We start from the raw sequence: 24,891 nt of genomic DNA, 5'->3' as shown, positions 1-24,891 counted from the left end.
AAATCTGACATTTTTCATGTTAAGTGCTATAATTGGGTTCCCAGTGCTTCTTTCAACCTGGAAAATGTGAAAAAGATCAACCCAGTAACTTAGTTTTGGTAAACCATTCTCCGCAAGCATGTGAAAAATAGGTAATTGAAATTTGGCTCTCCTTTTGATGTCATAAGGAGATCTTATTATAATAATACCGCCCCTTAATCTGCACTATCCAACCACAGCATAGCCATTTAGTGCAGAGAGAAAGAGGGAGAGAGAAAATAATTGAGAGCACTATTGAGTTTCAATTGCAACAAACCAACCATCATTGCGATCAGTGTTTGAATTTCATCAGCACATTTGCATTTTGAAGGACACATTTTTGCTCTGACCTACAAAGTGTCAATTTTAACATATTATAATATCTAATAATATTAATTATCTTTATGGTATTTTGAGCTAAAACTTCACATATGTACTTTGGGAACACCAAAGATTTATTTTACATCTTAAAAAAGTCTTGTGACATGGCCCCTTTAATTTTTGAACCGAGGCTCATTCATCATACCTGCCTACATTTCTGGATAACCTAAAATACGTTGCTCAAGGTACATAATCGCTGCGTCTTTCGATGGAATCAATATATCTTTCGGGACTATCTGTATTAGGGATCTCCATAACTGAGTTAGAAAGTGATACGCATCTCGACGCATAGCCTACGATACAGAACATTAAAGATATATATGAAGCAGCTATCCATAGGGTTGTGATAAGTCAGCAGGTGATACGTCACCAGCAACAGTTTAGAGAGGAGAAGCAATCTCAAAATATCGGTCACTTTCTAAATAACAAAGTATAGCACATCTAATAATTATACTTTACTAAATCTGGGATTTTTTACAGATGCTAAACATGTTAGAAACGATGCATTGCGATGCAAATGCTAATTTGTATTCGATGCACAGTTTTTAAACCGATGCATCGTTAACTTTTTATGCTGATGCACCGTGCAAATCGGGGAATCTTTAACCTAATCTGTATGTATTGCTGCTAACAATACATACATATATTACATACGAATAAAAAATATACATTAAACACATTGTAAGTCCCATTGGATAAAAGCGTCTCCCATTGTATACATGTAAAACTGTATGCATTACACCAGCCTCAAAGTAAAGTTTAAATGGGCAAACAGCACAGTGTGCAATCTATGAATCTCACATTTCAGTGCATTCGTCACAGCCCAGCACTGCAGTCCCATCTTGCCCACTGCAATGCTCTTGGGAATGAGATATAATGCTAGTGTGGGTTGAATGGGGGTGGGGTTTGTTCATTGATAGGTGAAAAGCCCTCCTACAAGAGCTCTCCAGAGAGCGTCACATACTGCTCTGAGATCAGTGCCAGTCTGCCCTGGAGGTTCTGGCTGGCTGATGATTTCCTGTGTGGGTACAGACACAGCTCTTCTCTGGGGTATTATTGCTTTTAGTGGTGTGTCCCATCCATTTGCTATTACCGATGGTGCAACACCTACCGAGATAGAAAGCCTGTCCAATGTAAAGGTCAGAAGCCGTCTTTCACTTCCAGCATGCTACGGCTCGCTGAAGATGGGGAGAATGGGAAATCTATAATGATGACATGGTAGTGGTCCTACAGTATGGATTAAAAAATACTACTGCCTTTTATGGAAGGATTTGCTCTACCGGGAATTTTCTGTGTGTGCTGTCTTAAAGTCCACATGAAATCAAAAATTGACCCTATTTGCTTTGTTAGTGCACATTATTGGTTTTGTGGTAAACAATTTACGCATGTAAGTCAGCTCAATTTCTGAATGAAACAATTACTTTCTAGATCCAAATGATTTGTAGAAAGAAAACAAGCCACACCCTCTATTCTTCTCATTCAATATTTAGTTTCACTCAGAAAGTCAGAATACTTAAATGTCCGCTATGTAGATTTTTAGCGGCATCTAGCGGTGGGATTGTGAATTGCAACCAACGGCTCAGTCCACGGCTCACCCCTCCCTTTCGGAACGCATAGTGAAGCTACGGTCGCCGCCACAGGACAAACATGTCATCGTCTGAGACAACCTAGTGACAAACATGCTCTATAGAGCAGTTTGTCTGATTAGGGCTACTGTAGAAACATGATGCGTAGTAAAAAGTCACTTTTCAAAGTACTCCCAAAAAAGCTAGTCCGCCATACATTATAGTTACCCTTTTTAACCCGCTTAGAAAAGCGCCACGTTTTATTTTGTGCCACCATACTTGGTCATATAACTACTCGTTTTAAATAGGGAAAACGTTGATGTTTCTAACTTCATCTCTGTTTGGTACCATTGAATGAACTGGGCTAAGCTAAGTGCTATCAAAGTGGCGCCGCGCACCTCAGCGATTAAGTGCATGCACTAAGATGATAGAGGTGTGTATCAACTTTTCTTAGTTAAGGTAATAGCATAGTTTAATATGACAAAACAATAAAGTCTCCCTTTAAACTTTTGTGAAAATCATGAAAAATGCTGCCGTCGGATGAAAACTAAAAAAAAACCGCTGGCAGGGAAAGAGTTAAAGGGATAGTTCACGAACAATAAAACTTATATCATAATTTAATCATAAATTCATAACCTTCATCTTGCTCAAAACTTATGACTTATTTATTTTTATCAATATTATGTCTAAGCAGATCATTTTTTGCTCTGAATGCCAATGATTTACAATGCCAAGCTCAAAAAAACAAAAAACAAAGTAAATGTAAAAATGGTCATGTGACTTTAAGTCTTGTATATTTTAAAACTTATTTAGCTATATGCTGCCTTTTTGTAAGAAACAAACAGAAATTTGAATCATTATTAACAAAAAACATCAAATCTGGTTCACACATGATTTTTAGGTGTACTGTCGCTTTAAAAATGTGATGGCTGCAGGAACAATGAGTTGTTCTTAATGATATCTTTGATTTAAAGACTCGTGACACAATAATATCACTTTAAGTAATAAATGACCATACTAGGTTCTATATAAATGAGTATAAAGCAAGTTCATGAACATTTTACCATCACACCATCAATAATAAGGATCTGTTTTATTTGAACAAATAAACCGAGCATCATCATTCTTTCTTATCAGAAATCCTTTACTGATGAAAGCTGTGGAAATATAATTCGGCCTGCTTTCAATGTTGACAACAAGCACAAAACTGCTTTTAGCACTCAGTCATCCATCAGAATGTAACTCTTCCCTTATACTGTGTTGGGGTAGTAACTACGAAATTGTCTTTACATACCAAAATAATGTCTGTTTGAGGTCTTTATGACTAATTTAGTTCTTTTTTGTGGTAGCACACCTACTCTCTCTTTTAAAAAAACATCCAAGAGGCCACTGAGGCGACACACACACACACACACACACACACACACACACACACACACACACACACACACACACACACACACAGAGAGAGACTTACACGCATAAAACCTTACCACTTCTGTTGCCATGGAAACAGCTGCGCTGTATCCCTGTCGCCGCGGGAAACCGGCTCCCTGGGCGCCGAATGCTCAGTGTTGCTGTAGAATGGGCTGGTGTCTCAAGCGTGCTGCATATGTCACTCTTTTGTGCAGAAATGCTGGGTGTGGTCAGCTGGCAGATCAGATGCTGAGCATTGACTTACTGTAGGAAACACAAAAAAGGGCATTTATTTAGGATCTGCAAAGAGTGGGTAAAATGTTTGTTGTGGTGCTTTGAGATTAAAGTTTTATGCTTGGGGTCCCAGAGACCCTTATGATATACACACAAAACAAATAATAATAATAATAATAATAGGAAATATTAAATTACCTCTTATTTCTCCTTTAGATTTCTACCTAAAAAACCCTAATAAATGAATATTATTGAAGGTTTATTCAAGAATGTTGCTTCTGTATAGCTCAGTGGTAGAGCTTGCATTGGCAGCACATAAAGTCCTGGGTTTGTTTCTTTATTTTTAATGCCATTCCAGTATCTATGGTTATATTCATGGTGAAAACTGCTTAATTCATATGGCAGCCAGTGCGAATGTGAAATAAGATTATTTTTAAAGTGTTCGTGCTAACTAAAAATTTTTAGTTATTCAACTGAGTTTATGTTGTTTGAGTTAATTCATATTTTTAAGTTGAATTAAAGGAACACTCCACTTTTTTAAATATACTCATTTTCCAGTTCCCCTAGAGTTAAACAATTGAGTTTTACTGTTTTGGAATCCATTCAGCCGATCTCCGGGTCTGGCAGTACCACTTTTGGCATAGCTTAGCATAATCCATTGAATCTGATTAGACCATTAGCATTGCGCTCAAAAATAACCAAAGAGTTTGGATATTTTTCCTATTTAAAACTTGACTCTTTTGTAGTTACATCGTGTACTAAGACCGACAGAAAATTAAAAGTTGAGATTTTCTAGACAGATATGGCTATGAACTATACTCTTATTCTGGCGTAATAATCAAAGACTTTGCTGCCGTAACATGGCTGCAGCAGGCGCAATGATATTACACACTGCCCAAAAATAGTCACCTGCTATTGAAAGTTACTAAGGGGAAAATTTTTCGGCTGCTGCATAATAAATTTTAAGGCAGCATGAACACTTTCTTTTTTTAGTTAGAACAACAAATCTTTTTTTACAGAATTTATTTTAAATGGGAAGGGATCATCTTCTACACAGACAAAACACTAAATCGATCACTGTTATCTTTTTTTCTCTTTCTTTCTTCTTCTGTGTGTGTTTGTGTGTGTGTGTTCGGTGTGTGTGTGTTTGTTTGTTTGTGTGTGTTTGTGAGACAGAAGCTCTGTAAAGGGCAGATGTTACTGGATCTGGTGTGTGACCATCTCAACCTCTTGGAGAAGGACTACTTTGGTCTGACCTTCAGTGACACAGAGAGTCAAAAGGTCAGAGTTCATCTCTTATCATCTTATTTTACTTTATAATTGCAGCCCATTAACCAGGTGAATATATTGATGGTGGCTGTTTTGCACTCCCTATCAAACTTTTAATGCATGAATATATCTCCACTGGGAACCCATTTGTAAAATGTATACAGCAATACAGACAGTATCCTTTCATGCATGCAGACCCATTTATCCTGTCTGACACCCTTTAACTGATAGGTTGGACTCACTTGCTATAGATTAATGTATTGACTGACTTACAGTATGGTTTACATAATCAAATGCAAGTATCTCTTTCATTTGTCTCTTGGCAACAGAATGCAAGGCAAAAATGCTTGGTTTCCATGCACGACCTCCCTTTATGAAAATGCATCATTACTTGCACTGTTGTGCACATAAACTTATTGTAATAATGTGATTCTTCAGGGGGTCTATAGTGCTTGTGACTTGAAATCTGCCGTTACAGGCAGGAATTAATTGATGAAATAAATCTCTGGCTATAGGGGGATGAGCCTGAGCCATCATGACTCATGAGTGTCCCAGTCCAGTTCCACTTTACTATTTTACTCAGTGGAGTCTTGTGAACGCTGCTATTACCAGCAGGGATCTTTCCCAGGCTAGCAAAGCTGATAGACTGCAGCTTGAAAGGTGAACGATTTCCGTTTGAAAACCACATGCATCAAACGTCTGGGAGTGTGCAAGATGCTCGTTCCAGGCAGTAGCGCATCGAGGAACAGAAAGGGTCCATTTTTCAAATGTAATGGAGAAGATTTATGTTACGCACCATGAGGCGGTTTTGCAGAGCTGACAGGCAGATACAAATAACCAGGCTTTCATTGGAAATATCTTGGGTTGAGTGCAGGAAAGAACTGTAATTTTTTAGACAGTTTTATTTCCACTTATATGTTTTACATTTCTCATTGGAAATTTATGAATGTTGGTGCGGTGAGCGGTGAATTTCATCTCTTCTGAGGTGAGCTGGCATTAAACGTTTTTAAGTGTCACCAGGCTTTAGGTGACCTTACTGAAATGCAGTGTGCGGGAGATGACATTTATCTACTCTTTTACTGTTCCTGTGCCTCTAGAATATTAATGCACTGACCGTTTTATAGAATATGTATGAGGTGATTGCTCTTACCGTAACACTAGGCAATAAATCTGCACCGAATCTGCATTGTTTGCTTATCAACTTCACTGAAGCTGGCATTTTTTCCTCTTTTTCAGAATTGGCTCGATCCTTCAAAAGAAATCAAGAAACAAATTCGTGGTAAGTGTAATTAAAATGTACTGTAAAAAGTAAAAGCTGCTCTACTTAAAAACACTTAATTCAGATGGCAAATCCTAAAATATCTAAACATTATCAACTTAAATGTTTCACTTAAAGTAAGAAAATCCATCTTCCAAATTTGTAGGCGTACCAATAAAAGAAATTTTTTAAGTTGATCCAACTTTTTTCTTTTTAAAGTGTAAGACATCTTGGCTTTGAGACCTTGTACAAGTCTGAGCAATGTATTTTCATTTGTTTTAGTGGGTCCCTGGCATTTCTCCTTTGCTGTCAAGTTTTATCCTCCCGATCCTTCTCAGCTGATTGAAGACATCACACGGTAAGTTTATCGCTGACTAATTTCAGTGTTCAAATTATTTCAAAGATTATGTGGGGGTCCCCTAACTAAGCCCCAACCCCCAGCTCAGCGCGCCCCTCTTCATTATAGGGTGGCTGTGATTTTACAAAGTAAGATGCAATCCTGGATCAACGTTTTTTGTTGGTTCTGGATCAACGTTTTAATCAAAGAAACCCCAAATTACCCTTAACTCAAACGCCTAAGCATTTTCGCCCCTCAAATTTATGTGAAATAATTGTTTGAAGGGAACTTTTTAAAATCCTCTATCACAATTTATTTTAGACAGAAATCTTTTGGATTAGTTCATTGCAAAATTGGGGACAGTATCACTTTGTGGTAGTGCAGTATGAGAATATTAGAGTCATGTAGTATTTTAATTTTGATAAAAAACAGGGGACCCCCCAATTTATATTTTTGTGCTTTAAAGGGGGTCCGGGACCATCCCAGCCCCCCTTCAAAATTTTGCAACAATTTTGCAAAAGTAATGATTGTGTATAGTTGACTATAGCATAATATTTCTTACTGTATATTTGCCTTAGCTTTTTCAATTAAATACAATTCAATTATATTTATATAGCGCTTTTCCACAATTTTTTTATTATTTCAAAGCAGCTTTACATTAATAGATGCAGGAGAAAACACAGAAAAAATGATGGACAACATAAGCAGAAGAATACAGCGGCTAAAGTCCAATTTATAGTCATGCGTAAGGTCTACGCCAGAGATTCTCCTTAGCCTATGCGTAGCCTGACGTGCAACTCACCAAATTTTTTACAGCGCGTCAGTTACGCAGACCACAAGTGCTGTGATTTGTCCACTAGAACCCCTCCCGCCAGGTAAAAAAACTGTGTTATAGGTATTTCCGTTTGCGGCAGTAAGAACAAAGATGGCCACGTTGAGGAGTGATTTAACTCAAACTGCAACATTAGTCGCTGTTTATTTACTTCCATCACTACTGGTTATCTCAATACATACACAACAAGTTTCTGTTTTTTCTTCGTTTGAGGGTTAAACTTGCTAAGCTGCTTCTTCATTGACAGTCGCGCAGCTAGTGTGGTTACACACGTTGATACTGCCTATCTGCTCGTTTCTAGACAGGCTAACTATTGCGGCATAAGTATATTACCCAGACGAGTTATGTGAATGCTTTGTTCTAAGCAAGCTAACTATTGCGGGATAAGTATATCTACTAGACAAATTAGGTGAATGCTTTGTTAAAGAGAAATGTATTAACATTTAGACTTAAAGGAGCGGTTTCCTGGACAGGGATTAGGCTAGTCCTAAACTAAAATAAATGTAAAACTGAAATCAACTTGCACTGACATATTTTAAAATACATCAGTGCCCTTTGTTTTGCCTCAAAATGCATAATGTTTTTAGTAAGGCATGTTTGTAAAATATATTTTCTAATTAAACTAAGGCCTAGTCCTGGTTTAAGCTAATCCCTGTCCGGGAAAACACCCGATCTTACATCTAACAAACTTTTATTTTTATTATTGTATATTAAGAAAAATATAAAATCACTGGGCCCACTGAGTATGGCACTGTCCCTAACACAATTACGAGAATCCAATCAGGTTGTAGCAGTATTTGAAACCCCAGCGCTTATTTTTTTCAGATTTAAATAAATGGTTTGATTTACTTGGTGGTTAATAACACATTTTTCTGTGGTGTGACAAACTTTGAACATATTTTATATCACTTTACATAGACTTTAAGGATCAACCTTGTTGGATTTAAACCTTTAGATTATTATGCATACACTCACTCAACAACAACAAAAATCAACCTCAGTCATCAGATGATGTACATCAAACTTACATTGTGTTGTACAGTATATAAAACAAAGGAAAGTTACAATGACTTTTGACTTTTGTTAGTGTAACCCAGAGCCCTTTATAAAGAGAGTTTCATGGAGTTTCATCACATTCAGTTTCACGTGATTCATGTAGACTTCAGTTAGTTCCTGGAAGATCAGTGAGCCATTGAAATTTAGAGAAATTTAGAGTTAGGGACAAAGAGCTGTGATTTTTCTTAATTAATAGTCAAAAAAAGCATTGATTTAGAATATTTATACTTCACACCAATATGTGTTGGCAGTATATTTATGTAGTTACATCAACAATGTTTTTTGACAAATAAAATCCACTAATATGATAGGATTAGTATGGTCCACTTCTGGTATGTGCATTGTTAACATGTTTTATACTGCCTCATACAACTTTAAAGCTTTAAAATGCATCACACTGTGTAGTATGTAAGCTTATAATATTTGTGCATCTTAATAATGTACAATTGACTGTGTGCTCTGTGTAAACATCTCATACCTGTTTGATTTATAAATATACAAAGAACAACATTAAAAAAAGATTTATAAGCCACTTCTTCATTTAATTTATTGCAAATTATAATAAAACCACTGGCTCAGTGTCATTTTCTTTTTGTTGTTAATATGAACATCTGATGGGAGATGCCATCTTCATCATTACTTTCAATTATTAATAATTCCTGCACGTATTAATATACACATTTATGAATACAAGTAAGTAATAGATTCATTTATTGCATTTAATTTAATTAACCTGCAGAATCACAGTGCCAAAACACCCATATGTTCCCTTTCAGTCGGTCACTACGACGTCACGTCGTGACCGACGAATTGGGAACTCGCTTAGAGAGACCAATCTGCTTCGAATACTACTAAAACGCCAATGAACTTGGCATTGAGATATTTGCATAATGCTGGCGCCGCCCCGCCAGGTGCGTATATAAGCAGCAGGTGCAAATGAGGAAATTAGCTTTTTATCGCTTCGAAAGCCGGCAGTATCTGCTACTGAGAAGCTACTCTACTCTGGTGGGATTCGATTGCTGAAGTTGGTTGGACTAGCAGTACCACAGCGGACGCTTCGCTTAATTCCACGACTCTACATCTTTATTTTGTTTTGAGTTTAGTGTGTGCGTTGCCTTTCCCTGTGCGCATCATCAACTGAGCATCTGAGTGAATTTCCCTAAAAGAGTGATACGAGAGAGCTTTGTGCCTTGTTAAAGGCAGCCACTCTCTCGTATATCCGGACATCAGCGTCCTTTTCAGGATGGCTTTTCGTCCGTGCGATCTTGGGTGCGGCAAATACATGGGTCCGAAGGACGGTCACGAGCGTTGTCTTTCGTGTTTGGGCATCGAGCACGCAGAGGCAGCGTTCGCTGGGGGTAAGTGTTCTCACTGCGAGAACATGTCCCTTGTGGATTTGCGCAGACGGTTGTCTTTCCTCCGGGAAAAACGCAACCCTCGTCATGCGAGTGCTGAACGCCGCCACGGTGCGGCTGTGAAGCTCTCTAAAGACGACCTGCGCATCACTGTGCTGAGCCGAGCGGGGGATTCGTCCTCAGGCTCTCAGCCTCCTCATCCACAGCCGGTTGATGTGCCGATGGAGACTTCAGCGTCGTGTTCTACGATGTCTCTAGAATCCATCGTGCCGCCCTCCGGGTCCACCGACGCCGCAGCATCCGAGGGTGGGCCTCCTCCCCCTGACGTGGACCCCGACGCCCTTCCTCCCTCTGGTCGGGTTGGGACGCCGGAGTTCGATCCAGAGATGGTGGCCGTGCTCGCTCGAGCGGCGGAGACCGTAGGGTTAGAGTGGGTTCCCCCCCCTCAGCCCGAACCGTCCCGCCTGGATGATTGGTTCTTTGGAGCTGCCCGGGTTTCACAACCCTCTCCACCGGTGCCTTTCTTCCCCGAGGTGCACGAGGAGCTGACTAGAACCTGGAAGTCGCCGTTTTCCATGAGATTACGGCCGTTTCAGCCCTCCCCCCTCACCTCCCTCACCAGCGGAGCCGCTAAGGGTTATACGGGGATCCCTCCCGTGGAGCGTGCTGTCGCGATGCAGCTGTGTCCGGCACACGCTCCCTCTTGGAAGGACCGCCCAACCCTCCCCTCTCGTGCCTGCAGACAGTCCTCCGGTTTAACGGGCGCTGCCCACCAGGCATGTGGAGAGGCGGCCTCAGCCCTGCACGCAATGGCGTTGCTGCAGGTTCACCAAGCCAAAGCCTTGAGGGACCTGCACGAGGGAGGACACGACTCGCCTGTCCTTTCGGAGCTCCGGGCTGCCACTGACCTGGCTCTTCGCGCTACGAAGGTGACAGCGCAGGCGATTGGTCGTGCCATGTCCACGATGGTGGTCCAGGAACGCCACTTATGGCTATGTCTGGCTGACATGTCGGATGCGGAGAAGAATAAGTTCTTGGACGCTCCAGTGTCGCAGGCTGGCCTCTTCGGTGAGTCGGTGGAGTCTTTTGCCCAGCAGTTCTCCGCCGCCCAGAAGCAGACAGAGGCGATCGCCCAGATCATGCCCCGGCGCAAGCGACCTGCATCTCGCCCTCCAGCGCCGGCGGGCCCGTCTGCTCCTCGCCGAGGGCGCCCTGCGGCGGCTGCCTCCACCCCCCCCACTAGAACATCTTCCAGGCCACGGAGGGGGAACAGCCGTCGGCAGCCCGCCCCGCCCGCCCCACCCGCTTCCCGTGGTAAACGGAAATCGAAGCGGCCCTGAGACGGGCGACCTGGAATCGGATGGGATCACTCTTCGGGAGATGGTGATGGCACCGCTCCCTCCACCGGTAGAGGGCCGGATGGAGAATCCTTGGTTTCGTTTTGTTTCTGTTCCGCCGGCTTCTCAGCCGGCACCCACAAAACCACAAAAAGAGTGCATTCCTATTCCTTCTCCAGGTCTTCAGAGGATCGAGAGAGATGTGAGCGGGCATTCACATGCTCTTCCTCCCTCTCCTCTATCGCCAGCGGGTGTTCTGAGGAGTTCCAGCTCTCCGCTGAGGAGACGGGACCACCAGCACCCTCTTCGGAGTCTGTGCTCTCCGCTGAGGAGACCAGACGACCGTCACCCTCAGCGGGCTCAGGTCAGTGTCACACACACACATACTGTAGATACTTATGCTGTCCCAGCAGACGTACCGGCAGTACCACCTGTCCCGCTCCGCCGCCCCCCCGCGGGTACCCCGGTAGTGCCGTTAATTCCCCTCGTACGGTCCCTGGGGGCTTGGCTTCAGCTTCCCAGCCCGTCTCGTTGGGTTTTACGCACTGTCCGCCTCGGTTACGAAATACAATTCAACCGGCACACACCCAAATTCTCGGGCATTCGTTTCACCACGGTGAAAGCGTCTGATGCACATGTACTGCGTGCAGAGGTCGAAGTCCTGCTGGCGAAGGACGCGATCGAGCCGGTCCCTCCAACCGAGATGAGATCGGGCTTCTACAGCCCGTATTTTATAGTACCCAAAAAGGGCGGGGGGTTACGACCGATCTTGGATTTGCGCGTTCTGAACAAATCTCTGCAGAGGAGGTCTTTCAGGATGATAACACCGAAGCAAATATTCAATTCAATTCGCCCCCAAGATTGGTTTGCGGCTATAGACCTGAAAGACGCGTACTTTCATGTGTCCATTCTCCCTCGTCACAGACCGTTTCTCCGGTTTGCATTCGAGGGACGGGCATACCAGTACAAAGTTTTACCGTTCGGGCTATCCCTCTCTCCCCGTGTGTTCACGAAAGTAGTGGAGGCGGCGTTAAAACCCCTCCGAGAGAGCGGCGTTCGCATATTGGCTTACCTCGACGATTGGCTTATAATAGCGCATTCTCGACGGACGCTTTGCGAACACAGAGATTTAACGCTTCGGCATCTCGCCCGTTTGGGTCTTCGGGTCAACTGGGAAAAGAGCAAACTCTGCCCCACGCAGAGGATCTCTTTTCTCGGGATGGAACTGGACTCGATCGATTTATCGGCGCGTTTGACAGAAGAGCGCGTCCAGTCAATTCTGACTTGCCTCGGTTCATTCCGAGGGAAGAATGCGGTCCCGCTGAAACAATTTCAAAAGCTCCTGGGGCATATGGCAGCAGCAGCGGCCGTGACACCGCTCGGGCTGCTCCATATGAGACCGCTTCAGCGTTGGCTTCACGATCGAGTCCCGAGGAGAGCGTGGCGCGCCGGCATCCATCGTGTAACCATTACACCTGCGTGTCGCCTAACATTCCCCCCGTGGTCGGACCCCGCGTTTCTCAGGTCCGGTGTGTCCATGAGACAGATCGCTCGGCATGCTGTTGTACATACAGATGCGTCCGACACGGGCTGGGGTGCCACGTACGACGAGCTTACGGCTTCAGGGGTGTGGACAGCACCCCAGTTGCACTGGCATATCAATTGCCGAGAGTTGTGGGCAGTATATCTGGGACTTGTACGCTTCGCTACGGAGCTGCGAGGGAAGGATGTACTAGTACGCACCGACAACACTGCGACCGTTGCGTATATCAACCGTCAAGGCGGTTTGCGCTCCCGTCACCTGTCGCATCTCGCTCGTCATCTCCTCCTTTGGAGTCAGAAGCATCTGAGGTCCCTTCGTGCCATTCACATTCCGGGCTCGCTCAATACAGCGGCGGACGCGCTTTCTCGAGCTGCGCGCCCCGGCGAATGGCGACTCCACCCCCAGACGGTCCAGCTAATTTGGAAGAAGTTCGGTCGTGCGCAGATAGATCTGTTTGCGTCGCCGGACGATACCCACTGTCGCCTATTTTATTCACTAACCGAGGGCAGCCTCGGCGTGGACGCATTGGCACACAGCTGGCCTCGGGGGATGCGCAAATACGCATTCCCCCCAGTGAGCTTAATCGCACAGACACTGTGCAAGGTCAGGCAGGACGAGGAGAGCCTTTTACTGATCGCCCCATATTGGACGAGCAAGAATTGGTTTCCAGAGTTAATGCTCCTCGCGACAGCCCCTCCCTGGCGGATTCCCCTGAGGAAGGACCTTCTTTCTCAAGGAGGGGGCACATTATGGCACCCGCGCCCCGACCTGTGGGATCTCCACGTGTGGTCGTTGAGCGCGCGCAAGGTTTAGGTGATTTACCGCAAGCGGTATCTAACACAATCAACGCGGCACGAGCTCCGTCTACGAGACGGGCTTACGCGTTTAAATGGAACCTTTTCGTCACCTGGTGCTCTTCGCAACGCGAGGACCCCAGAGAATGCCCTATTAACACCGTGCTTTTATATCTTCAACATAGGTTAGACGGTAGGCTGTCACCCTCCACCATTAAAGTTGATATCGCTGCTATTTCTGCTCATCACTCACTTATTAACGGCAGAACAGTTGGCCAGCATGATTTGGTTGTTAGATTTCTAAGAGGCGCTCGCAGGCTAAACCCCTCGCGCCCTCCTTCTATTCCTCCCTGGGACCTGTCCATGGTGCTGAAAGCCCTTCAGGCCCCCCCGTTCGAGCCTTTGCAGTCTGTGAGTCTGAAGCTTTTATCAATGAAAGCTCTGACCCTGCTAGCATTGGCCTCAGTGAAGAGAGTAGGGGATTTACATGCATTCTCTGTTGACGACTCGTGCCTTCAGTTTGGTCCTGCTGCCTCAAGCGTAACATTGAGGCCCAGACCAGGCTACGTGCCCAAAGTTCCCACGACTCCTTTCAGAGACCAAGTGGTGAGCTTGCAAGCGCTGCCTCCGGAGGACGCAGACCCAACCATGGCTTTGTTGTGCCCCGTACGCGCACTGCGACTCTACGTGGATCGCACGCAAAGCCTCAGGACCTCAGACCAGCTCTTTGTTTGTTATGGTGGCCAGCAGAAAGGGAAAGCTGTCACTAAGCAGAGGATGTCTCATTGGATAGTTGATACTATCGCCCTGGCTTATAATCTTCAGGGTATTCCTTGCCCCTTTAATTTGAGAGCGCACTCCACACGGAGTGTCGCCTCATCTTGGGCTCTAGCTCGTGGTTCCTCGCTAACAGACATCTGTAGAGCTGCTGGTTGGGCGACACCTAATACGTTCATTAGATTTTACAGTGTTCGTATTGAGCCTGTATCCTCTCGTGTTCTTTCCTCACCAGGGGGAGCACGGAGAACAGTCTCGCAGGTCGGCTTGCAGCCTCCAACTGATGCTTCATAACTGTGTCAGTATGGAAGGCCTTCAGAACAAAAATGCGTAATGGTTTGAATTGTTCTTCCTCCGCTGCCTTGGCAGCCTTTGTTGCGGAGCATTGGTTGTCAGCCTTTCACTAGCTGTATCCTCGCGAACCTACGTGTCTGGCTCGGGCTCCACATTGTGTCCCACCGGGTTCCTTTGTGAGTATTTTTCCGTGGGGTTAATCCTACCAGCCCACGTTTCCCTTAGCAGAGCACTGCTTTGCTTACACAGCCACGGCTGTCTTTATTTCTCAACTACGGTTGACTTTCGCCCACCATTAACCCTTAAGACGGGTGGTGGCTTCCGCAGCGTTCCTATCCCGCTCAGGTAGGGCGCTTCCCAGTCGCTGGCACTTCTGTGGGGTTAAAGGAACATCTAGTGCCCGGCCTTCTGCCCAAAAACCTACCTCCTCCTCCTTAAGTGGAACCGGAGGGCTTTTACGCAGTCACTGGAAGAGGTCAGCCCCTAGTGGCGTTTTGATAGGGATTCCCAATTCGTCGGTCACGACGTGACGTCGTAGTGACCGACTGAAAGGGAACGTCTCGGTTACGGATGTAACCCTCGTTCCCTGAAGGAGGGAACGGAGACGTCACGTCCCGTCGCCACAGGTGCTGCCACCTGCTGTTACGGCCGGTCACACTTTCCGGCTTTCTCAGCGAAAAAGAAGCTAATTTCCTCATTTGCACCTGCTGCTTATATACGCACCTGGCGGGGCGGCGCCAGCATTATGCAAATATCTCAATGCCAAGTTCATTGGCGTTTTAGTAGTATTCGAAGCAGATTGGTCTCTCTAAGCGAGTTCCCAATTCGTCGGTCACGACGTGACGTCTCCGTTCCCTCCTTCAGGGAACGAGGGTTACATCCGTAACCGAGACGTTTTATGCATAAATATGCACTTTATACCGCCATCACATTTAATAGCCCCTCTAATTACTCAATAATAGATTAATCTGCATTAAGAGAACGAAATTTACCATTTACAGGCTGTTTGTGGTTTGTTATGTGTTGCTAATGTTTTCCTCAGCCTGTCCAAGCCTGTTTTTTACTAACATCCTCTAAATGTACTAATTTAATGAGAACTAATCCACTACAAATGCATTGATGCACAAATTCATTTGATTCGCATGTAGTACTAATATACAACCTTATTTTTTTAAACTTTCATCACATTCAGTCTTTTCTGCTGCAGCTCTATAGGGCTGACAGACACTTCCAGAAACTCTTGGGAGGCTCAATGATCCGCCATTCCTGTAAATGACGCAACTCTTTTTCTAAAGGGCTCTGCGTGACCAACATCATCTCACAGTAATTTGGATGTATTTTACAAAGTTCGTATGAATTTTATAAAGTGAATTGCACAAAACATGTATTAACCCTAACCCAATCAAATCTACAATAATGAAACCCCACCCCTAAACCCAACGTTACGGGAGAAAGCAGATCTTACAAAAACATATGGATTTGATTGTATCAATTCATATAAATTAACCACCTTGTAAAATATGTACAAATTCCTGTGAAATGTAGGTGTTGGTGTAACCCAGTGGTTCTCAAACTGGGTGGTGGGCCCCCATTGGGGGGAATGAGATGGTGCCAGGGCGAGCCCCAGTTTTATGACATTTTATAAAATACATGATTTTTTTTTTAAATAGCTACCAACCAACAGCACTTAATAATATAATTTAATAAGTTTTGTTTAATTTAAATTCTAAGTTTGAGATTGTTTCATGTCATGAATTTTCTTTTGGGGGTTGCATGAAAGGATGCACCCTACACAGAAGGGGGTGGGATGTGGCGCACGTCACAAGGTTTGAGAACCACTGCTGTAACCTGATGTTTTCAGATTGACTGTCAAATTGAATAATATCTTTGATTTAGTATAACAGCAGATTTACCATTTCAAGGTTCTACAAGGTGCTTTCCATTTACAAGCGTGGGCTTTGGTTCGATGGGCTTTGTTGTGTGTGGACAGGTATTACCTGTGTCTTCAGCTGAGGGAGGATATATTATCCGGTCGCTTACCCTGCTCATTCGTCACTCACGCCCTGCTGGGCTCCTACGCCGTTCAGGCCGAGCTGGGAGACTACGACCCAGATGAACACGGGCCGGAATACATCAGTGACTTCCGCTTCGCGCCTAGTCAGACACGCGAGCTGGAGGAAAGGGTGATGGAGCTCCACCGCACCTACCGGTAGGGAGCTGTAATTACAAATATTAGTATTTTTTATACTAGTAAAATGCATTGTGCTAGAAATGTTTCTTTAAATATGGGTTAATCATCATGATGACCTGTTTTACAGGGGCATGAGTCCTGCAGAAGCTGAAATTAACTTCCTGGAGAACGCCAAAAAGCTCTCTATGTATGGCGTTGACCTTCATCATGCTAAGGTAAGAGTCTGAAACAAGAGCCCTGTTTACACCTGGTATAAAGTGGCTGTTTATTCGTGGTACTAAGATGCGTTTTAGTCGATCGGATCACAAGTGGAGGAGTGAAACACTTTCACGTTTACACCTGGTATTTAAATCCGTCTCTTTTGTCCACTTTCGACAGCTTCTGTCCTGATTACTTTGGGGCTGTTTACACTTGGTATTAAGATGTGTTTTCATCGATCGGATCACAAGTGGACGAGAAAGACACATTACGTTTACACCTAGTATTTAAATCTGTCTCTTTTGTCCACTTTCGACCGCTTCTGTTCTGAATACTTTGAGGGGATGGTCAGTGAGACTGTGGGCGAGTCTCTCTGCTGTCATTAAAACGCGAGCGGGAATAATTATAAGTTTATATGGACGCAAACTAATATTATGTCGGAGTCCGCTGCTTGTTTAGCAAGTAAACACAGTGCTGCACAGTGTTTTGTACGTTTATATGTTGGAGCTTTCTCTGAATTTTCAGCGCAATTGATGAAATAGGATCGCGCAACTTTCACGCTTTCAAAACGAAACTACGGAGAACACCCGCAGTAGTTTTATCAATTAAAGGCTAAAAATAGCGCTGTTCACCGTATGTTCACGCCAGAAGTCAAAAAAAGTCTTAAAACTTGTGTTTAATACCTCAGATTAGATAAATGGGCGGAGAGAAGGCGGTCGCGTTTTGAACACCGTTTACACCTGGCATTTACATCGTCCACTTGTGATCCGATCGACGAAAAACGCATGTTAATGCCAAGTGTAAACAGCCTCTTTGAGGGGGTGTCCTCTGGAAACTGTGGGCGAGTCCCTCTGCTTTCATTTAAACACGAATGACGGGTTTAAATTGACACCCACTAATATTAAAGGGGCCATGGCATGAAAATCTGACTTTTTCCATGTTTAAGGCTATGATTGGGTCCCCAGTGCTTCTATCAATCTAGAAAATGTGAAAAAGATCTACCCAGTAACTTTGTTTTTGTAAACCATTTTGAAAAATGGTCGCTGAAATTTGGCTCTTCTTATGATGTCATAAAGAGCTCTTATTATGATAATACAACCCCTTAATCTGCACTATCCAATCACAGCACTGTTGCCGTTCGCAAAAGCTGCACATGAAACAAAGAATCGCAGCCATGCGATTCAGAATCGATTTTAGACAGGTCTTTTTAATGGGACAAACGATTTTTCGTTACAGCCGTAGTAAACAGGGTTTAAGTTTAATCATTAATGTTGGAAGTAAAACACCCTGTAACGTTACAGCATCTGTAGATCAATATATCTCAGTGTTGTAAGGCTTTAAAATGCATGATCAAGAGTATTAAAAAGGATTTCCTTAATGTGAAACCTAAGCATCTGTATTTGTTGCATGTTTATTAAAGGACTCTGAAGGCATAGACATCATGCTGGGAGTGTGCGCCAGTGGCCTTTTAATCTACAGGGATCGTCTGCGTATAAACCGTTTTGCCTGGCCCAAGATCCTTAAAATATCCTACAAGAGAAGCAACTTCTACATCAAGATCCGCCCTGGAGAGGTAGAGAAAAAGGTCTTTTGAGATTTTCCAGGTTTTTCTTGTTAGATATCGCTTGTTGATGCATGTTGAAACACTTGCTAGATAAGGCTGTCGCGCAGAGATGCCGTGGGCAAGAAAATGGGCGTATAATTGGCATGATATGATTTTATTAGAAAAGAATGGGACGTTTTCCGACCATTTGGAATTCTCAAATAGGCTTTCAAATCCTCCAAAGGCCTGTGTGGGCGATCTTCCACACTTTCATGCAAAAGCAATGAAATATTTCTTGAGCACATTTCTAATTATGCTTTGAAAAAAACAAAACATTGGCTTTAATTATGTCTCAACAAACACTGTTTATATTGTTTGAGGTTCAGCTCTTTAGTGTTTTTAAGCTGCTGAGTGTGGAGAGGAAAGAGTTTTAACATTAGGCTGAGCTTTGAACATTTTTTGCCTAGTGGGCACAAAGAAACAGAGTAAGAGAGATAAGCAGAAACCGAATGGATATGGGACCAAATTCAAGCTAGACGGTAAAGAAAGAGTTTTTTATTAAGTATTAAAGAGTCTGCAGGCTGCTTTCTCCGGTTGCGTTCTCACAAAGGGATTCTGTGCACAAAAGCGTAGTCTGTACTTCCATTCTGCCTATTATGTGTAAGGTCAGATATGAATGCCTAACAATATTTCAGTGCCTTTATTCGAAATGCTTCTCCGTTCAGTATCCTATTAATGCATGATTCTGTGGGCCTTGACTTTAAAGATATTAATATTTACTGTCATTGTTATTCAAATTCTCTGTAGTTCACAGCACTCTTAAAAAAATTCGATGACATGGTGTTATGATCAATTTTAAAGGCACACAAAATTAAGGCCTGCGTTTGATAGCTTTAACAGACTTTACACGTTGTCAAATCGCTTGTTAAGTAACACGCTACCACTCTGCTTTCCCTTCGCACCCCTACTTTTACCCCAAATCACATGCCCACACTCCCCTGCACCCCAGTACGAGCAGTTTGAGAGCACTATCGGCTTCAAGCTGCCCAACCATCGTGCCTCTAAGCGCTTGTGGAAAGTCTGCATCGAACACCACACCTTTTTCAGGTAGGCCTGCACCGATTCATAACCCTTACCACAGCACTGAGCTCACTTTTTGTTTAATGTAAGAATGCTGCAGATGTTTTTATTTGCATTTATTGGTTCATTTAAAGGCACGGTATGTTATTTATCACTAGAGGTTGCAAAACAATAACAAAGGTGTAGCTTGATGATATCGTGAAGGACAGGGAATGATGGGAGTTACAGTATTCACCTCCACCACAGATGGAAATCACGTTCAGGGATGACATTATTAAATCAAGTTCAACATTTTCACAACAAAAAATGAATGTCGTAGTACTTTTGTGTAGTTTTCCAGTATAAATGTATAAAAATTAGCAAAAAAAAATCAAAAAAAATTATAAAAATCAAGTGAGTTTATGCATAAAACTACTACCAGTAGTACTACCATTATTTACCAGTGGGGTAAGAAAAATACACTTCGTTCACTCCAGAATTACATTTTTGTCATCCCTCTCCTCATTGTCGTTGAGGGTCGTTCCACACCTGTACGACCTTCGTTCATCCTCGCAAACAAATTAAGATATTTTTGATGAAATCCAAGAGATTTCTGGCCTCTGTAATGCAGCTCCCACATTCAAGGCCAAGGCAGTAAAATAGTCCATGTGCCTGGAGTGGTTCAATCTTTATTTTATAAAGCAATGAGAATCATTTTTGTGCACAGAAAGAACTAAAGAATGACTTTAATTCATAATTTTTAACTTCTGTGTCGCGTGTCAATTTATGAGCACAAAAAGTATTCTTGTCACTGAAATGAATATTGAAGAACTGTAGTCATATGGACTATTTTAACCTCGTCTTTGCTGTAGAGTAGAGGTCTTCTCGGGTCCCAGAAAATGTACCCGACCCGAAATGACCCAAATCATTTTATACCCGATGTGCATGAATAAGTTTTTTTTTTTTAGTGCTGGGAAAAGATTAATCGCGATTAATCGCATACAAAATAAAAGTGATTTTTTTGCATAATATATGAGTGTGTGCTGTGTGTAATTATTATGCATATGTAAATACATACACATTCATGTATGTATTTCAGAAACATTTACATGTATATATATTTATTTATATTTTTATATATTATATATTAAGAATAAAAATGGATATATACAGTAAATACAATTTTCTGAAATGTATATGTGTGTGTGTTTAAATATACATAATAATTACACACAGTACAGACACATATATTAGACAAAAATTCACTTTTATTTTGTATGCGATTAATCGCGATTAATCTTTTCCCAGCACTAGTTTTTTATATCAATTAAGGTTTATTGAAAAATAGATTTCCAGCACTAGTTTTTTTTAAATAAAAGATCCGACCCGAGACAAACCCAAGAGAATTAGACCCAAGTTTGACCCGAACCGGTGGCAATTTTTTGAAACCCCACTGGACCCGAATGTAAACGTCACCGACGTGTGTACAGTCTGCATTTATTTTCCTTCAGGGCTCCAGACTAACTTTTTTCACTAGGAGCACAGTGGCCCCCAACTGAAAATTTTAGGGGCGCAACCAGAAAATTTAGGGGCACACAATCAACATGCTAACCAAATATTCACATTTCTACTAATTTCCACTGTATTACTAATAAATACTTTGATGATAGATGCAGAAAGTACAATGTGTTGTTTTCAAATTCAGTATCACATCACAAAAAAGGTCAAATTTACTGGTCGCACATGTGCGACTGGATGTAAAATTCACCATTTGGTGGCAGTCTGGAGCCCTTTCCTTTGTTATCTGACGACGACGACACCAAGGTAACCGCAAAATTGTACATTTAAAATTGACAGACATGTCTGTCTCAACAAAAATGAACCTACCGCCAGCCACACAATGTCTCATGCGCTCTTGGCAAACAGAGGAGAGGTTTGAAAAGGACATTGAGGCACACATGCGAGATGGTTCGGGTGTTCGGGTCCGTTCTGCAAAAACACATTCATTTTAAATTACCCGAGACCCGCTATTATTATACCGGACCCATCTCCGAGGCACACGTGAAACGGATCTAAGTGGACCCATGAAGACCTCTACTGTAGAGGTCTTCACGAGTCCACTTGGAACCTGAAACCCCAAGGTCCGACCCAAGACCAGAGCGGGTTCGGCTCTAAAAGTTTCATGTGCCTCCATACACGGGTTGGGTATAGTGGCATTGGGTCTCTAGTAATTTAAAATTAATGTGTTTTTGCCAATGGACCAGACCCGAACCAATGGACCAGACCCAACCACAAACCTTTTCAAACCTTTTCAAACCTTTTCAAACCTCTCCACTGTTTGCCAAGAGCGCTTGCGATATCATGTGGCTGGTGTTAGGTTAATTTTTGTTCAGACAGACCTGTCAGTCAATTTTAAATGCACAATTTTGCGGTTACCTTGGTGTCGTCGTCAGATAACAACGTAAAATAAATGGAGCCGTGGGCCAAATTAGATTGGTATGACTGGTATATCTGGGATGCAGAATGCGCACACATCGGTGCCGTTCACATTTGGGGCCAGTCGGGTTCAAAAAAATTGCCAATGGTTAGGGTCAGACTCAGGTCTCATTTTCCCGGATTTGTCGGTTCTTTCTTTAAAACAAAATGATTTATGCACATCAGGTTCGGGAAAATGATTTGGGTCATTTCGGGTCGTGTACATTTCTTTGGACCCGAGAAGACCTCTACTTTCTTGGATTTCATCAGAAATATCTTCATTTGTCATTCATGGTCTTATGGGTGTTGAACAAACTTCAGTGACAATGAGGAGTAAAAACAAGCCTTAATATCTTGTGTTAATGTTCTTATCAAGTAAATGTATCTTGATTTAAGAATTTTTAGATATTTATGCAAAATCAAGACCAAAAAATCAGTGCAACATAAATTTTATGCAGACATGCAATATTTTTCCATGTGGTGTGTTTCAACTTCATATGGCACTGTGAAGATTGTTAGCGAAATGGAAAATAAATTATGCGCACTGCTTAGAATCGATCCTGTGAGACTTTGATATTATATGCTGATTGGTCTTGGCAGCTCTGCATGAAGTTGAACACATTTGCTGTATGATTTCTATGGCAGTAAAGGGAAATATTAACTTGTTAAATAGCTAATTTCTCTGGATGCGAACATTGGAAATATTTAGGATAATGTATACAAGTAAAAAATTATATAACACTGTACTTAGTGCTTTTTTTTCATGCCAAAATCTTACAAATTGTGTTTTAAAAGTCTTTTATGATCGTTCCTTGTCAGACTGTACGAATATGATTTCAGTATCTCAGTTGTCATAAATGTCAGACCATATGACAGTGACGACTATTAAAAATAGATATATGAAAAAGACAAGACAAGCTACACTGCAGAACTGTGTCTTGAATCTTCTGACACTGGCAGAATATTATCATCGGAAAATTATGACTGCGATAGGCATTAATTGAATGTGGGCGAATTGGCTGTCAAGCTAGTGATCAAAGACTATAGATTCTGGCTTAGGATCAAAGGAATTTTTCAGGATTCCGAGGAGTCTCAGATGACCAAGTCATGGCCCAAATTTTACAGTGTGCATCTGGCTTCCGTTTGACTCTGGAGTTGGTGTGGTCTTGAGACCTCATAATATCAGACAAATGTGGTCTGGGTAACGATGCGTATTTCTATTGTGGATTTGGGTCGTGACTTATGGTCTCAGACAGGGTCACGGTCTAAAAAACTAGGGTGGAAAACTTTTCCTATTTTCTGTTTATTAGGAAACAAAGTTAAAAGTGTAGAAAATAATGTGAAACTTCATTTCTCCTGTAGATTGGTCTCTCCTGAGCCTCCCCCCAAAGGTTTTCTTGTGATTGGCTCAAAGTTTCGTTACAGTGGGCGAACACAAGCCCAGACTCGTCAGGCTAGTGCTTTGATTGACAGGCCAGCTCCTCAGTTTGAACGATCGGTCAGCAGGAGGTACCTGCTGTCACGCAGTATAGATGGAGGTAGGAACTTGTATTTTTCTTTTTTATTTTGCAAGAAAGACCCTGATTAAGTTGGTATCTTGATTTCTTCATTTACTATATTGTTACCTACAAGTGAGGTGTTTAATGGTTTATTTCACCTTAAAAATAAATCCACCACGTGCTAATAACATCAATTATAACACCTTACAGGCTCACTTAAAAAGAACTGATTTTAAGACTTTGCTATTGGATTTAATCACCCACCAAGCCCTGCTTGCCACGGATTCTTGAATCTTTTTCAGAATCTGCTTTAGGGGACACTATGGACCGACTATCTCAACACACTTCCTGTGAGCCTGTGCCCAATCTTCCAAGAGATGAGTTTGACCAGGATTACACAGAACCCAGTCTGGATCAGGACCTGGATCATGATCAACTTTATGAAGCTGAAGATCAGCGTCTGGAGTCCGAGTCCACTCCCTCCAGAACCGTGGAGCTCAAGGTTCAGTGCACACAGCGGCATTTACTTGTAACATCTTTAAAATTCATTGGTTTCTCCCTACTAAAAAGACCAGCTAAAAGTTGCCGAAGTTGGTTGGCTGGTTTTAGCTGGTCTCCCAGCCTGGTTTTAGTTTTAGGGGGGTTTTGGACAATTTTTTGCGGGTTAAGCTTGGAGACCAGCTGATCCACCAGTTAAAAACTTGACCAGCATAACCAGCTTTGCTAGACTGGGAGGATCAGCTTAAACCAGCTAACCACCTTGGTCAAGCTGGTTTAAAGCAACACCAAAGAGTTTTTTTTTACCTTAAAATAACGTTTCAAAAAAAGTTTCACTTTCGGTTTGCACTTTGCAGCCCTCTATCGGCCAAAACCGCACCAAAGAAGTTTCCAACTGTTGGGTCGCGGTCTTGTAGTTCGAGTGAAAACTACAAAAACCTGCTTTACGGCAGACCTACAATGAATCCAATCAGACCCAGCTATGCTGCAGTATTTACGACAGTGGCGAACCGTGGGTACTTCAGCTGGGCCTTCAAAATATGCAATGAAGTGCAAATGCCTCTCCATCCATAATACTAGGCTATTCGTATTTCGTTAAATCATACAGTGAACGTGTAAAAATTCTGAGCACGCAAAGTTAAATTACAGAATGGGCATTGTCTGCCTTTAAATGCAGTTTTAAAGTTTAAAATTACTTTAATCTAACTGATAAACACAAATACAGACTCTGCTGCTCTGTAATGACAGGGGCTCTGTAAATTTGCATTTAACAAGCTTAAATTATGTTCTTTAATTTATTTTTTATTTTTTGGAAATATATATTTAGCTGTAGGATACCTTGTTAGTCTTTTTCATAAGGGGAAATATAGCACCCTGCGTTCTCAGTGCACCTCCTTGTGGCTTATAACTGTTGTTATACCAGGGCTCGCAAAATCGCTAGCCCGAGTCCAGAGGTCCCGGGG

The 24,891-nt window shown here is 42.6% G+C and overlaps 1 protein-coding gene across 11 annotated transcripts in view; it reads left to right on the top strand.

The window, feature by feature from the left end:
* LOC135775778 (band 4.1-like protein 1) overlaps positions 1-24,891 on the top strand; it is an 80,559-nt gene that overhangs the window by 34,464 nt on the left and 21,204 nt on the right. For 10 of the 11 annotated variants that reach the window (XR_012335647.1, XR_010543939.2, XM_065286261.2 and 7 more), the window contains exons 4-12: positions 4,791-4,895; positions 6,120-6,162; positions 6,424-6,499; positions 16,457-16,675; positions 16,785-16,872; positions 18,276-18,440; positions 19,408-19,505; positions 23,295-23,470; positions 23,734-23,933. Coding sequence is in view for 9 of the 11 variants with exons in the window: in XM_065286261.2 (XP_065142333.1) it covers positions 4,791-4,895; positions 6,120-6,162; positions 6,424-6,499; positions 16,457-16,675; positions 16,785-16,872; positions 18,276-18,440; positions 19,408-19,505; positions 23,295-23,470; positions 23,734-23,933 (1,170 nt within the window). In the remaining 2 variants the exon portion in view is untranslated. The remainder of the gene's footprint in view (positions 1-4,790; positions 4,896-6,119; positions 6,163-6,423; positions 6,500-16,456; positions 16,676-16,784; positions 16,873-18,275; positions 18,441-19,407; positions 19,506-23,294; positions 23,471-23,733; positions 23,934-24,891) is intronic. The other variant, XM_065286257.2, reaches the window with a different exon arrangement.

Source organism: Paramisgurnus dabryanus, chromosome 21 (assembly GCF_030506205.2).
Source record: "Paramisgurnus dabryanus chromosome 21, PD_genome_1.1, whole genome shotgun sequence".
NCBI classification, from domain to species: domain Eukaryota; kingdom Metazoa; phylum Chordata; class Actinopteri; order Cypriniformes; family Cobitidae; genus Paramisgurnus; species Paramisgurnus dabryanus.
The sequence above is the reverse complement of the archived record's forward strand: the minus strand, read 5'-3'. Positions and strand labels throughout refer to the sequence as shown.